Source organism: Castor canadensis, chromosome 5 (genome assembly GCF_047511655.1).
Source record: "Castor canadensis chromosome 5, mCasCan1.hap1v2, whole genome shotgun sequence".
NCBI lineage: Eukaryota > Metazoa > Chordata > Mammalia > Rodentia > Castoridae > Castor > Castor canadensis.
This window is the reverse complement of record NC_133390.1, coordinates 167,482,957-167,496,453: the sequence shown is the minus strand read 5'-3', so window position 1 is coordinate 167,496,453 and position 13,497 is coordinate 167,482,957. Positions and strand designations below refer to the sequence as shown.

The 13,497-nt window shown below is 40.6% G+C and overlaps 1 protein-coding gene and 1 long non-coding RNA gene across 3 annotated transcripts in view; one reads left to right on the top strand and one right to left on the bottom strand.

The window, feature by feature from the left end:
- Window positions 1–7,356, bottom strand: part of LOC141423414 (uncharacterized) — a 38,071-nt gene extending 30,715 nt beyond the window's left edge. For both annotated transcript variants that reach the window (XR_012448278.1, XR_012448277.1), the window contains exon 1: window positions 7,276–7,356. This is a non-coding gene — a long non-coding RNA (uncharacterized lncRNA). The remainder of the gene's footprint in view (window positions 1–7,275) is intronic.
- Window positions 4,587–4,979, top strand: LOC109674173 (WAP four-disulfide core domain protein 15A-like). The gene is made up of 2 exons (XM_020151217.2): window positions 4,587–4,748; window positions 4,822–4,979. Exons 1-2 carry the CDS (start codon window positions 4,673–4,675, stop codon window positions 4,977–4,979), a joined length of 234 nt encoding a protein of 77 aa, XP_020006806.1. The 5' UTR covers window positions 4,587–4,672.
- Window positions 7,357–13,497: the final 6,141 nt, after the last annotated feature.

The window sequence follows — 13,497 nt, the reverse complement described above, 5'->3', positions numbered from 1 at the left end:
TTTTGATAGGGATTTCATTGAATCCATAGATTGCTTCATATAGTATGGACATTTTAATAATATTGATTCTTCCAATTCATGAACCCAGTTATCTTTCCATTTTTTTGTGTCTCCTTCAACTTCTTTCATCAGTGTTTTATAATTTCCATGTTGTGATCTTTCACTCTTTTTTATTCCTAGATATTTTTGTGGCCATTATAAGTGAAATTGTTTTTCTTCATTTCTGTTTCAGATAATTCACTATTGTCATATAACAATGCTACTGATTTTTGCATGCTGATTTTGTACCCTGCTACATTGCTGAGTTTGCTAATTAGTTCTAATAGGGTTTGGTAGAAATTGGAGGGGGGTTATGTATATATAACTGCCTGTTCTTTATTCTTAGTTTTATCTAACTATGGTCAGAAAAGATACTTTGTATCATTTCAATCTTCTTAAACTTGTGCAGATTTTTTAGTAGTACTTGGATTTAAACTCAATTTTATATTTTGTACTGAAATACAATCTATCCTTATGAATTCCTGTATGCAGCTGAAAAGAATACATATTCAATAGTTGATAAAATGTTCTAAAAATGTCTGTTAAATCCATTTGGTCATGTGTACAGTTTAAAAGAGACAACCCTTCATTGTTGTCTGTTTTTTTTCTTACAGTTTTTGACTTTTTTCTCCTGTCACTACTCTTACTCTCTTTTGTTTCCATTTACACAGATTATCTTCTTCCACCTCTTCTCTTTTATTCTTGGTATGTTCTTACAGATGAAATGAGTCTATAGTTAGGTCTTGATTTTATATCCACTTAACCATGCTATGTCTTTTAATTGGAAAATTTGACCCATTTATATTCAAAGTAACTATTAATAGATAAGGACTTACTACTGTCAGTTGGTTAATTGCTTTCCAGGTGTTCTGCACATGTTTTCTTCCTTTCTTAAAGTCTTTGCGGTTATTTCTTCTAATAACACGTGTTGAATCGTCTACTTTTTCTTTTTTACTGTATCTATCATAATTTTTGACTTGTGGCTGTCATGACACTCATGAAAAATCTTATACTTACAAAAAATTACCTTAGGTTGATAACAATTTAAGTTGTTAATTTTGATTGTAAAACGTAAACTACAATTTAATTTCATTGCACCTGTAGATTTTGAATTTTGATGTCACAATGTATATCTTTATATATTGCATATACCATGACAAAGTATTATAGTTATTAATTTTAACAGTATTGCCTTTTAAACTTAACACATGTGGTATTCATGTATAACAACTACATTACTAGAGCATTCTGAATTTGACCTTGAGTTTACTTTTACCAGGGAGTTTTGTACTCTCAGATGTTCTTGAGTTATTCATTAGCTTCCTTTTCTTTAAGCTTGAGGAACTCTCTTGAGCATTTCTTGTAAAACGGGTCTGGTGATGATGAAGTTCCTCAGTTTTTGTTTCTGTGGGAAAGCCTTTATCTGTCCTTCATTTTTCAAGGACAGTTTTTTAGAGTAAGTATTTTTAGTTTGTAGGTTCTTTCCTTGAACAACTTGAATATGTCATCTAACTGTCTCCTGGCCTATAGGATTTATTCTTGGAAGTCTGCTATTAGTCATATTGGATTTTTCTTACATGCTATTTTTTTTTCCTCTTGCTGCTTCAAGATTCTCTTTTTGGATTTAAACTTTAAAATTTTGATCACACAAGGGCATGAGTAATCTCATTTTGATTGAACCTGATTGAAGATGTTTGACATTTCTGTGTCTGGATATTTGTGTCTTTCTCCAGGTTTGGAAAGTTCTCTGGTATTGTTTCTTTAAAAAGCTTTCTATCCCTTTTCTCTACTCCTCTTGAATGCCAACAGCATGTACATTTGTCTTTGTCATGCCATTTCCATGAATTTTATAAGCTTTCTTCTTTCCTTATTCTTTTTTCTCCTCTAAATATTCACTTCCAAATAACCTGTCTCTGAGTTTACTCATTCTTTTACCTGCTTGATCAATTCTGTTGAAACTCTCTGCTATATTCTTTTATTTTGTACAAATATTTTTTGACTCTGATATTTGTTAGAATTTTTAAATTATTATTTCAATCTCTTACGTTTCTCTAATAAACTTCTGAATTGTTTTCTCTGCATTTTCTTGAAGTTCAGTAAGCTTCCTTAAAACAGCTAGCTATTTTGGAGTCTTAGGGAATTTATACATTTCCACCAACTGAGATTTAGTCTCCGGCACTTCATTTTCATTTTCACTTTCATGTGTCCCTGACTGTTTTTGATTCTTACCCTGTATCCATGCCTTGAATGAAAGAAGTAGGTACTTATTCTAGTCTTTGCAGTCTGCCCTTCTCTAGTGAGGTCCTTCAACAGTAGGCTTGTACAGCAATTCAATGCAGCTGTGGTCCCTAGGACCACTGTGACCACAGTGGTGCTGTTGGCACCCTAAGTCCAAGGCTGCATGGCCAGAATCTCCCAGGTTGGAATCCCTCAGCCTTCGAGCCCAGCTTAGCACCAGACTGGACTGCTAGACCATCAAGACTGGCATAGCAGTTGGGAGCAGTAAAAGCCCAAAGCTGCTAGGACTGAAGGCTGCTGAAGCCTTTCAAAACCCAAGCAGTGATGTGAGCTGGTGCTGAAGTTGATCTGGCAGAGGGTACATGTTCTCATCTGTACTAAAGTGGGTGTAGAGGCACAGACCTGGTCTAGAGTCAGGGCCATGACACTCCCGAGCATCAAGGCTACCACACAGCCCAGCAGAAAATGCAAGTCAATTGCCACAAATCTCCCTGCTCTTTCTGAGATTCACTGGTTTGTCATCTATAAATACTACAGATTGTTGTGAGACTTTGATTTACTTTCAGAGTTCTAAAATGGTTGTTTTGACAAGAATTGTTGCTATTTTCAGGCTGGAGGCATGGCTCAAGTGATAAAGCACCTGCCTAGCAAGCGGGAGACCTTGAGTTCAACCCCCAATACAAAAAAAAATTGTTACTATTCTCCCAGCATTGATGAAGCAGCTTTTATTCTCCTATTCTGAAACTGGTTCCTGTGCTTTAGGATTTTTTAGAGGCTATCAAATTAACTAATTAAATCTCTTATCCAATGTCATTATATTCTACCTTATCATACATAGATGAGTTATTTTCCCCATATCCTCAGCCGATATGGAGATAATCATGATTTCCCCCTATATTCTATTAAAAAGTATTCCATAACTTAGTTTGGAAGTTTAAATCAACCATATATTGTTGGAAAAAAATCCTGCTTATTCATGATATATCACTATATACACATATACATATATGTGTGTGAATATATATATTTATATTTAAATATATAACAAAATATACAGTGTAAATTTTTGTTTAGGATTTTTTGCATTTATAGCAAGAATAGAATATAGTTTAGAATATAGTTTCCTTTCATGTAATAGTTTAGTAGTGTAAAATTGCAGTGAATGTCAAACTGCTTTGAAAACAAAAAGTCAAAGTCAGTGTGTGGAGCTGCAGATAAACATATTAAAAATAAAAGTAGGACATTTTAAATTATTGGCAGGTTAAACCAAGTAGAAAGGATATTTTTTTTACTAAGTGTGGACTACAACTACTGAGGTCAGGCTAAACCAGAGCTAAAAGAGAGACTGGGAGTGTGGCTAAAGTGGTAGAGTGCCTGCTTTGCAAGCTTGAAGCCCTGAATTCAAACCCCAGTCCTGCTGACAGGGGGTGGGAGGAGAGAGAGATACAGAGAGAAAGAGAAGCACAGACACACAGTAAAAAGATGCAAAGCCAGGAGGTAGCCACAAGGTTGCACTACAAAGTAAGAGAAGAGTTAGTAGATGGAGTAGTGCTGGGAGCTTTTGCCTCCCACATCAGGTTCCAATTCTTCTGGGTGTAGTAATAAAACTTTTTTTTAAATCATTGCTTACATAAATACTAAGCAAGTATTTATGTTACTAGCAACTAAGCAAGTAACAACACACTTTAACTGGAGTGCAGAAACAATCCAAATAGTTATTTGCCCTCAGGTTCATATTCCAAAATGGCTTCAAGTTAGACTTTTCACTTTACCAACAAATGAAGTTTCTGCACTCATGGAGACATATAAGGATGGAATTAAGGAATAAAACATTGGTTTCACATTAAATTTAAGCCCCACGCTACATAAAAATTGGCACTTTTTCATATATCTAGAAAGTATATTACTAACAGCCATTATCTTTGTCTTTGCCTTGGCGTGGATGGTGTTTAAATATTAATACCGTAAAAGAAAAACCTCAAATGCACCCAAACCTGAACACTGTTGGGAGGGTGGGGTTTCTATATTCCTTGGTATGTAGTGAGAAGAATGGGGTTGACCATCTGGTGTATGGCCTGGGAAAGGCAACTCCCTCAAAACAATCATGATTTTTTAAAATCTCCTATATTCTATTAAGTATTCCATTAATGTGACGCGGAATTTCAAACCCCTCTATAAAGCAAGAGGAAGGTTCTTGAGGGGTTTATGAGGGTATCCCTGGAGGTTATTTCACAGGGCGTCTTCCTGGGGTCAAAAGGAAGCCACCGGTTTCCTGGTCCCACTGATGCTCTTCTGCCCTCCAGCCCCGGGCACCACAGCTCCCCCTGCTGGTGGGCCGCCATCATAACGGCTGGAAACTCATCGGCCTCTACCTTCACCCGCCTGTCCCAGCGTGATGAAGCTGAGCGGCCTCCTACTCACTGTGACCGTCCTCTGCCTCCACATGGCCCAGCCGGGCTTCCTGAGGAAGGGTGAGGCGTGGGGCCTGGAGGAGCTGGGGTAGGGGACCGTGACCATGGCTCACCCTGTGGCGTTTCTCAACAGCCAAGTCAAAGCCTGGGTATTGTCCGGAGTTCCCCCTTTCCTGCCGCTTCACCCTGTTCCCCTCTTGCTGGCGGGACAGAGGCTGCCCGGGGACGAAGAAGTGTTGCTTCTACTACTGTCGCATGCAGTGCATTGAGCCGTGGTGGACCTTGGATTGAGTGGGGTGAGCGGCCCCCCACCTTCCTGCACAGCCATGTATGGTGGGGGGGAACTGAGAACCCTCTGTGCCCCTAGAAATCACCTCGAGCAGTGCTTTTTCAGTTGAGGGTCGTCCAGAGATGGCCCCTTTCTCAGAAAATGCACCATTCATTTCATGGAATGGAATGGAAGGGCTGTGTGGCAGGGATTCTCTCTAAGCTCAACTGTTAGTGATTTTCAGTTGCTCCCACCCCACCCCTGTTCTGTTATTGTTGTTTTACTTTGTTTTTAACAGTTTGTGCCAATGAAACATTTTCCTCTTTACACTTGAAGTGAGGTAAAGGGATATGAAATCATCCGCTAGTGTGATTTGCTAAGAATGCTAGACCCTCAGTCCCTAACTCCCTGGCATCACATCTCAGTGTTCTTAGGAACACTCAGAGTAGTCCTGGGACCAAACACCATGTCCCCGGCATGCTTTGCATCTGCTCCTATCTCTGGTTCTTCTCTCCCTAGGTAGAAACCCCTTCTCAACAAAGCTTGAGAAGACACAGGTGCTACAGTCTCAGACTTGGATAACTGGTCTCCAATTCTTCCATGCTTTCCCCAGGCCCTTCCTGTTAGCAAGAGTTAAATGTTTATTGATATGAAAGCAAAGCAAAGAAATAAAGTCCTGTGTACTAATCCATGTTCTGTTGTTTTAACAAACCTGAGGTTGGGTATGTTATAAAGGAAAGAGGTTTATTCAGTTCACAGTTCTGTAGGTTCAGGAACATGACACCAGCATCTCTAGGACCTTACGCAAATGACATCACAAGGGTAGTAACATTACTAAGAGTAGAGTGGTTCTGGAGTGAACGAATTCTCTCTCTCTCTCCTCTCCCCCCTTCCACCCCCTCCAAACCCTGGGATTTACCCATGCTAGGCAAGCATCTTAGCACTGAGCTACATCCCAGCCCCATTTCCTTTTTCAACTTGTCTGTAGGTCAGAAGACAATTTAAAATCAAATTTTCCGTGTTTGGCTCTCATGAAGGGCCATATTGTCCTGGAGTGGAAGAACAAGTCACCGATTACAAAGTCTCTGGTACTGGTGCTGGTGGACTTTCCACTTGACCAAAGACTAGATTTGGAACTTTGAGTTGGAAATGGGGCACAACATATCTAACTTTTAGGGTACTTTAGTTCCTAAAATTTAGGGAAAGGAATTTTTCTCTGTGGTTCAGCTGAGCTACCGAGATAGGGGTTCAACCCCCTAATCATGTTGAAGTGACTTCCACCTTGAATGTCCCCAATTTATAACGCAGAGCCCTGGGAAAGCGGGCTTCCAAACCGTCTCTGTCTGTGACAAACAGCATTAACTTTTTAACAGAAACAGTATTTTTTTAAAAAATCACCCTCTCTTTGCCCAGATGAGCAACAATTCCTTTGAGTGTCTTAGCTGAAATAACTGTAGTTAGTAACCTCATCGCCTTGTATTTACTAGGGGTAACTGGAGGGCGACTGTTAGTCACCGGAAACCGCAAAGGACGCTCAAAACCCTCAGCTGAAGGTGAAGCATCCGGTTTCTCATGGTCATTTATTGTCTGTGAACAGAATCTCAGAGCACTTTAAAGCCGTTCACTAAGAGCCAAGGAAATCGAGTCAAGCTCGAAGACCTGGCAAGGACGGGCAGGATGCAGGGCCAGAGCAACGGTCCGGAGGATGTCGCTCAGGGTTTCCCTCAGCCCGACGCCACACACCGCCACACCAACCAAGACACGGCCTGGGGGCGGGCCTTCCGGAGCGGGGGCGGGCCTTCCGGAGCGGGGGCGGGCCTGCTGAGCTAGGAAGGTAGGCCACGCCCCCTGGCCACGCAGAGACCGTACGCGAGCACGCCCGGACAGAGCCTGGGGTGGGGCCTCTGGGAAGGGGGCGGGGCTGATGGCGTAAGGGGAGGAGCCTTTGCCGCCGCTGCAGCTGCTCGGGTGAACCTGGAGCACCAGTCAAGCCCGAGTAAATCAAGTCCTTGTGGTTGCGTACTTATTAGCAGAAAACTTTGAAGTGCAAAACATCCCTTCTACAGAAAACAAGCCTGAGCCCAAGAGGAAATGAACAGAGAGTAAGGAAAGAAGATAAACTCCACAGTAAATAAAGATTTAGAAAACACAGCGAGGTCTCCCAGATCACATCAGAAGACAAAGTCCTAAAAGTACATCTGCCAAAAAACACGAGGAAGAGAGGAGAGGAAAAGGAAGCTGACATCTGTGCTCAGCTCTCAGATGAAAAGGCGTTCGTGTTTTCAGCAAGAATAAATGGAAAGATGATCAAAGACTTACTCTCTGAAATTTATCAGCAAAATCCGTTAAAACTTTCTTTAGCATTGCATCAGCAGATCGTCAACAGCCGTGGGTTCTCAGGGGCAATACTGATGCACCAGCAGGGGCCACTGATTGGTTTTTTCCTCTGTCATTTAGCCTGCGCCACACTTCGGGAGCAAAGCTGTAGATCTGGACTGTTCTGGGATTTCCTTGTTTACCAAGGAGTGTTACCGGTGTATTGTGTTCAGATGCAAGTTTTTTAAAACGTGGATGCATGTTAAAGGATAAAAGGGCTGGAGGTGGGAGGAAGTACGAAAACTAGAGAAATAAAATGTTTGCTACCGAGAGATGCAGTATTTTAAATGCTGTCAGTGTGACTTTTAAGTATATATCAGATTTTCAGCACTAACAGGTTGCATATGTACTTTTAATGACTTGGCAATTGATATTTTGTTGAACAGGGAATTAAGAATATAAACTGAAATTTGTTTTTTAAGAACAGAGAGCCAAGTAAGTCAATTAAAATATAATAGAATTCAGGAGATAATTCAGGAACAAGGCTAAACGATTATAAAATCTTCATAGAAATTAAAACGGTCATATTTAACATAATATTCAGAAATATATGTAAGGTACATTAACTGAAATAAATGTGTAAAAGTAGATAACTGGAAAAGTGATGACTCACATAAAACTAAAAAATGTAAAAAGGCCTCACCTCTGGGAACAAATCAAGAATTAATGATACATCAATGACAATCTCTATGAGAGTTATTTGGGATCTTCTTGAACTGATTCAAAATTTATTCAGAAGAAGAAATGTGGGAGGGAGGGGCGTGGCTCAAGTGGTTGGTAGAGCACCTGCCTAGCAGGCCTGAGGCCCTGAGAGAAGTTTCACAAATAGATTATAATTATCCACACAATTATATATATATATATATATATATACACAGATGCTGTTTGCTTAAATAATATGATGTTACTATTGTATTTCTTAAATTACTAACAAGATAGTGCATTTTTTACATTTTATTATGAAAATTAATCCTGGAAAATTATCTACCTTTGTCATGTCCTTTGCTTGTTTTGCTAAAGCAGTTTTTAATCTTTTTTATTAAGTGAAAAAATTTTACATGTAATGTGATGGTTAATTTTCCTTATCAACTTGACTAGATTATGGTACTTAGTTGTTTTAGTCAAACCCCAGACTGCTGTGAAAGTATTTTTTGGATGTGATTAACAATGAAATCAGAAGACTCTGAGTCAAGCAGATTGCCTTGTACAGTGTGGGTGGGCTTCATCCAATCATTTGAAAACCATAAGAGCAAAGACAGAGGTTTCTGGAAAAAGAAGGAATTCTCAACCCTTTCAGGGTTCTAGTCTTCGACCCTGTACAATTCTGACTCATGACTATAATATCGACTCTGACCTGAATGTCCTTAAAATCTCACTTTCTCCCTCAGCCTCTCTTCCTCTCCCTCTCCCTCTCTGTCCATATTGAAAGATACGGATCCTACTAGCTTTGTTCCTCTGGAGACTCTTTACTAACACATATGGTACGCACAGGAAAAGTCATCTCTTGGTGTCCACTTCTATAAATTTTAACATATAGGTAGATTTGTATGGCCACTACCACAATCAGGACACAGAACAGTTCTATCACTTCAAAACATTTCCACAAGAACTTTGATTGTAGTCAAACGCCACCATTCCCCCTTGGGTGTCACTGGTCATGTGTACACATTCTCTGTCCCTGTTTTTTTTGCCTTTTTCAGAATGGTACACAAAGATAACTACAAAAAACGTTAGTGTCTACACAATATAAAAAGAAGTAAACATCAATAACAAAAACAGAGCTTTTGTAGTGATCAGAGTTGTCATCTGCTCCAACCACACTATCCTGTAAGAGGATACTACCTCTTAAGAGGTTTTATGTAGGCCTCGCAAAGAAAATGCCTAGCGATGTTACATAAACGAATACGAGAAAAGAATCAAAGCATATCATCGCAAAAACAGTCAATTATGTGTGCAGAGTCTGGAGAACTGAGTTCCAGGCCGGTCTGGGCTACGCAGTGAGTTCCACCCTGGAGTATGTAGCAAGACTATGTCTCCAAATAAGAGAAAAAAAATCAGTGAATTACAAATAAAGACAAAGAAGAAAAGGGAAACACGGAACTACTATGTATACAGAAAATAACTAACAAAATGACAATACAATGTCCTTCCCCATTGATAATTAATTTAACTGTAAATGGACTAAACTCCACAAGCAAAAGACAGAGGGACCAGGCATGGTGGCTCACACTATAATCCCAGCTACTTGAGAGGAAGAGATCTGGACAATTGCAGTTCCAGGCCAGCCCAGGCAAAAAGAGTGAGCTTCATCTCACTCAATAAGCCAGGCATGGTGGCATGTGCCTATAATCTCAGCTATGTGAGAGGCATAGGTAGGCCAGCCCTGGGCAAAAATGTGAGAGCCAACTTGAAAGATAACTGAAAGAGCTGAGATGCGATTCAAGTGGCAGAACACCTTCTTAGCAAGCATGAGGTCTCCAATTCAAACCCCAGTACTGACTGCAAAAAAAAAAAAAAAAAGACCAAGTGGCTGAATGGATTAAAATTGAACTAAAACCAAAATCCAACCACACACTGTCCACAAGAGACTCACCTTCAGATTAACGACACAGACTGAAAGTGAAGGCACAGAAGAAAATACTCCATGAAATGGTCACTAACAGAGGAGTGATTAATGTCTGAAAAAAGAGACTTTAAGTCAAAACTGTTTCGAGAGACAGTGAACATCATTATAAGATAATTTTAAAAAATCAATTCATAGTCAGGTGCTGGTGGCTCACGCCTGTAATCCTAGCTACTCAGGAAGCAGAGATCAGGAAGATCACAGTTCAAAGCCAGCCTGAGCAAATAGTTCGTGAGACCCCCGTCTAGAAAAAATCCTTTACAAAAAAAGGACTGATGGAGTGGTTCAAGTGGTAGAGTGCCTGCCTAGCAAGTGTGAAGCCCTAAGTTCAAACCCCAGTACTAACAGGAAAAAAAATCAATTCACCAGGAAGATCTATCTATTATAAATACATATGCACTCAATATCAGAGCACCTAAATATTCAAAGCACCCATGGCAGATCTGAAGGAGAAATAGACATCAACACAGTGGCAGTAGGATAATTCAATAATATATAGTCAATAACAGATAGACTATCCAGAAAGAATTTCAATAAAGAAACAGAAGATTGAACATTACACTACTAAAAGGACCTAACAGAGATATACAGAACATTTCATCCAATAGCAGAATATACATCTTCTCATACACACCCCAAATATTCCCAGGATAGGAGATACAGGCCACAACACAAGTCTTAACAAGTTTAGGAAGACTGAAATAATACTGAGTATCTCTTTCAACCACAGTGAAAGCAAACTAGAAAGCAATAGCAAAAAGGAAAAAATGGAAAATCCCCAAATATATGGAGATTAAGCAACACATGTTTGAGCAACCAATAATCCACAGTATAAATTGAATCAATTAAAAAACACCATGAGACAAATTTAAATTATTATACAAAATATCAAAGCTTGTAGGGTGCAACAAATGAAGTAAGAGGAAAGCGCATAGCAATAGCCACCTACATTTAAAAGATGTCAGTTGGATGTGGTTGCTCAGGCCAGTAATCCCAGCTACCTGGGAGGCAGAGATTGGGAGGATCACAGTCCAGCTCAGCCTGGCAAAAATGTGAGACCCGATCCAAAAAATATCCAAAACAAAAAGGACTGGAGATATGGCTCAAAGTGGTAGAGCGCCTGCCTGGCAAGCATGAGACCCTGACTTCAAACCTCAGTGCTGCCAATATAAAATTTAGATAAGTAAATAAATAAATACTAAAAGAATATCTTGGTTAGGGATGTGACTCTGTGGCAGAACACTTGCCTAGAAGTTCTGGATTTGATCCCAGCACCATAAATTACAAAGAAAAAATTCACATGAACAAACGAATAAGAAACTTCACATGAACAACCTAACTTTACACCATAAGGAACTGGGAAAGGCAGAAAAAAATGTCAAAGTTAGCAAAAGGGAAATAATAATAAAGATTACAGCACAAATAGAAAATAGGCTAGAAAAACAATAGGAAAAAAATCAACAGAACTAAGAATTTTTAAAATAAAATCGACAAACTTTTAGCTAGATTAATGACAAAATTCAAATCAAATTAGGGGGAAAAAAAAAAAAAAGGTAGAAATCAGGAGGATTGTCATTTAGGGCCAGCCCAGGCAAAAAAATTAGCAAAACCCCATCTCAATCAATAAGCCAGGAGTAGTGGCACAGACCTGTGGTCCCAGCTACATGGGAGGCTGAAGGAGGATCTCAAAATGAGGCAGACCCCAGCAAAAACACAAGGCCCTCCCCGAAAAAGAACTAAAGAAGTAAAGGGCTGGGTGCATGGCTCAAGTGGTACAGCAACTGCCTAGAAAACACAAGGCCCTGAATTCAAACCTCAAGATCACCGGAAAAAAAAAAAAAAAAAAAAGCCCCAAATGCTGGGATCCTCCCTGTCTCCACTTGACCTCAAATCACTTCAAATCACTTTAGCATGTGTAGCTCCCCATCTCTCATTAGTACTCAGATCTCTTCATTACCCAAAACTCCTGTAGCAAATTCCAGAAAAACAACTCAGACCAGTTTAGACAGAAAGGTGATTTATTTGAGTGATGACATAACCACGAGTGAAGCCTGGCTGGGGCTGACCTCAAGAAAAATATTAGTTAAGAACTAAATTTCCTCAAAAATAGTTGCCGTCCATCTGTCATCTCTTATTCTTGCCATCTTTAGATTTATTTCCTCCAAGTGTCTGGGCTTGTATCAGTAAAGTTTCCAGAGAGAAGGACTTTCTTCTCCTTAATGCCAATGCAAAGAAAGGACGTCAAAAGCATATCCTTAAACACATACATACACACAACCAACTCCCTGACCATATTTCCCAGAGAAATCCCAATCCTAAAATCTTGGTGGGAGGGGAACTCGAAGAACTCCAAAATGAGAGAGGCAGCTGCTGAGTGGTTGGGGAATTTTGTGTAGGTTTTTTTCAGAAGTTAAAAAACAATTCCTTTGAAAGTCATCAAATTATTATACTCATTTCATGAATGAGGAAAAATGAGGCTTAGGAAGGTGAAGCAACTTGAAGCCTGTCACACAGTCAATGACAGACCCAAGGCCTGAGAGTGGCAGCATTAGAAGCATATGGTGCTAGAGCTAAAGGGTGGGTGTGGGGGGACCTGACACCCAGGCATTTCGAGCACTGCCATTCAGATTCTTCCCTGGGGTGAGAAGAGAACTGAAGGCAGACAAGTCCAGGGCAACACAGGAAGGGGTGAAGGCCTTGGTCTAGGGTAGATGGTTCAGGAGGGAACAAGGGATTTGAAGTAAGAAGTCTAGTCCTGCCATTGTCAGGCTGTGTGACCTTGAGTGACTCCATTCCCACTTTGCCTCTTTCCCTTTTCCATAAAATAGGTTGGTGGTGCCTTATGGTCAACTGGATCCTATTCTCATGTAAAGAAAGTAGGTCATCTCTTGGGTGTCTGTTTCTACTGCAGTGAGGAAATCTGGGAGGTTCCCAGCCCCTCCCTTGAAATGGTGGACATTTCCACATAGAAGGGCATCAGCCCCGCCCATTGCTACACCCAGGGTGGAAAAAGAAAACCAGGTTAGCCTCAGTCCCCAGCCAAGCACCTTCCTGGCCACAAGGCAACATGAGATCAGGCAAATTCTTGCTCTTTGGGCGTTCCTCTTTTTCATGACCCCAGTGTCTGGGAAAGGCGTCAAAAGAGGTAAGTGGATGTCACGGACCTGGGTGGGGCTGAGCCAGGGAAGGACCTGAGGGGGCCCCGGGGGCTGTGGACAGGGCTGCGGCCCTCACTTTATCCAGTGTCTTCAGTCATCAGGTAAAGAGAAACATGAATTTTGCCCAGTCGACCACATACACTGCATCCAGGAGAATCTGGTCGGGTGTCACCAAGACATAGACTGTCAAGGAATCAAGAAGTGACTTCAACTGTGGCTTTCCACGTGAAAGGTCTGTGAATTCCTGCTCCCAGTGTGGCACCCTCACTTCCCCTGCCCCTATGTGTCCCAGGAAAAAACAAGGAAGCAGCCCTTGTAACAGAGGTGTAGGGAGGACTGGTTAAGAGCTGGCAGGGTGCTCTGAGACCTAGAAGTCTAAATTCT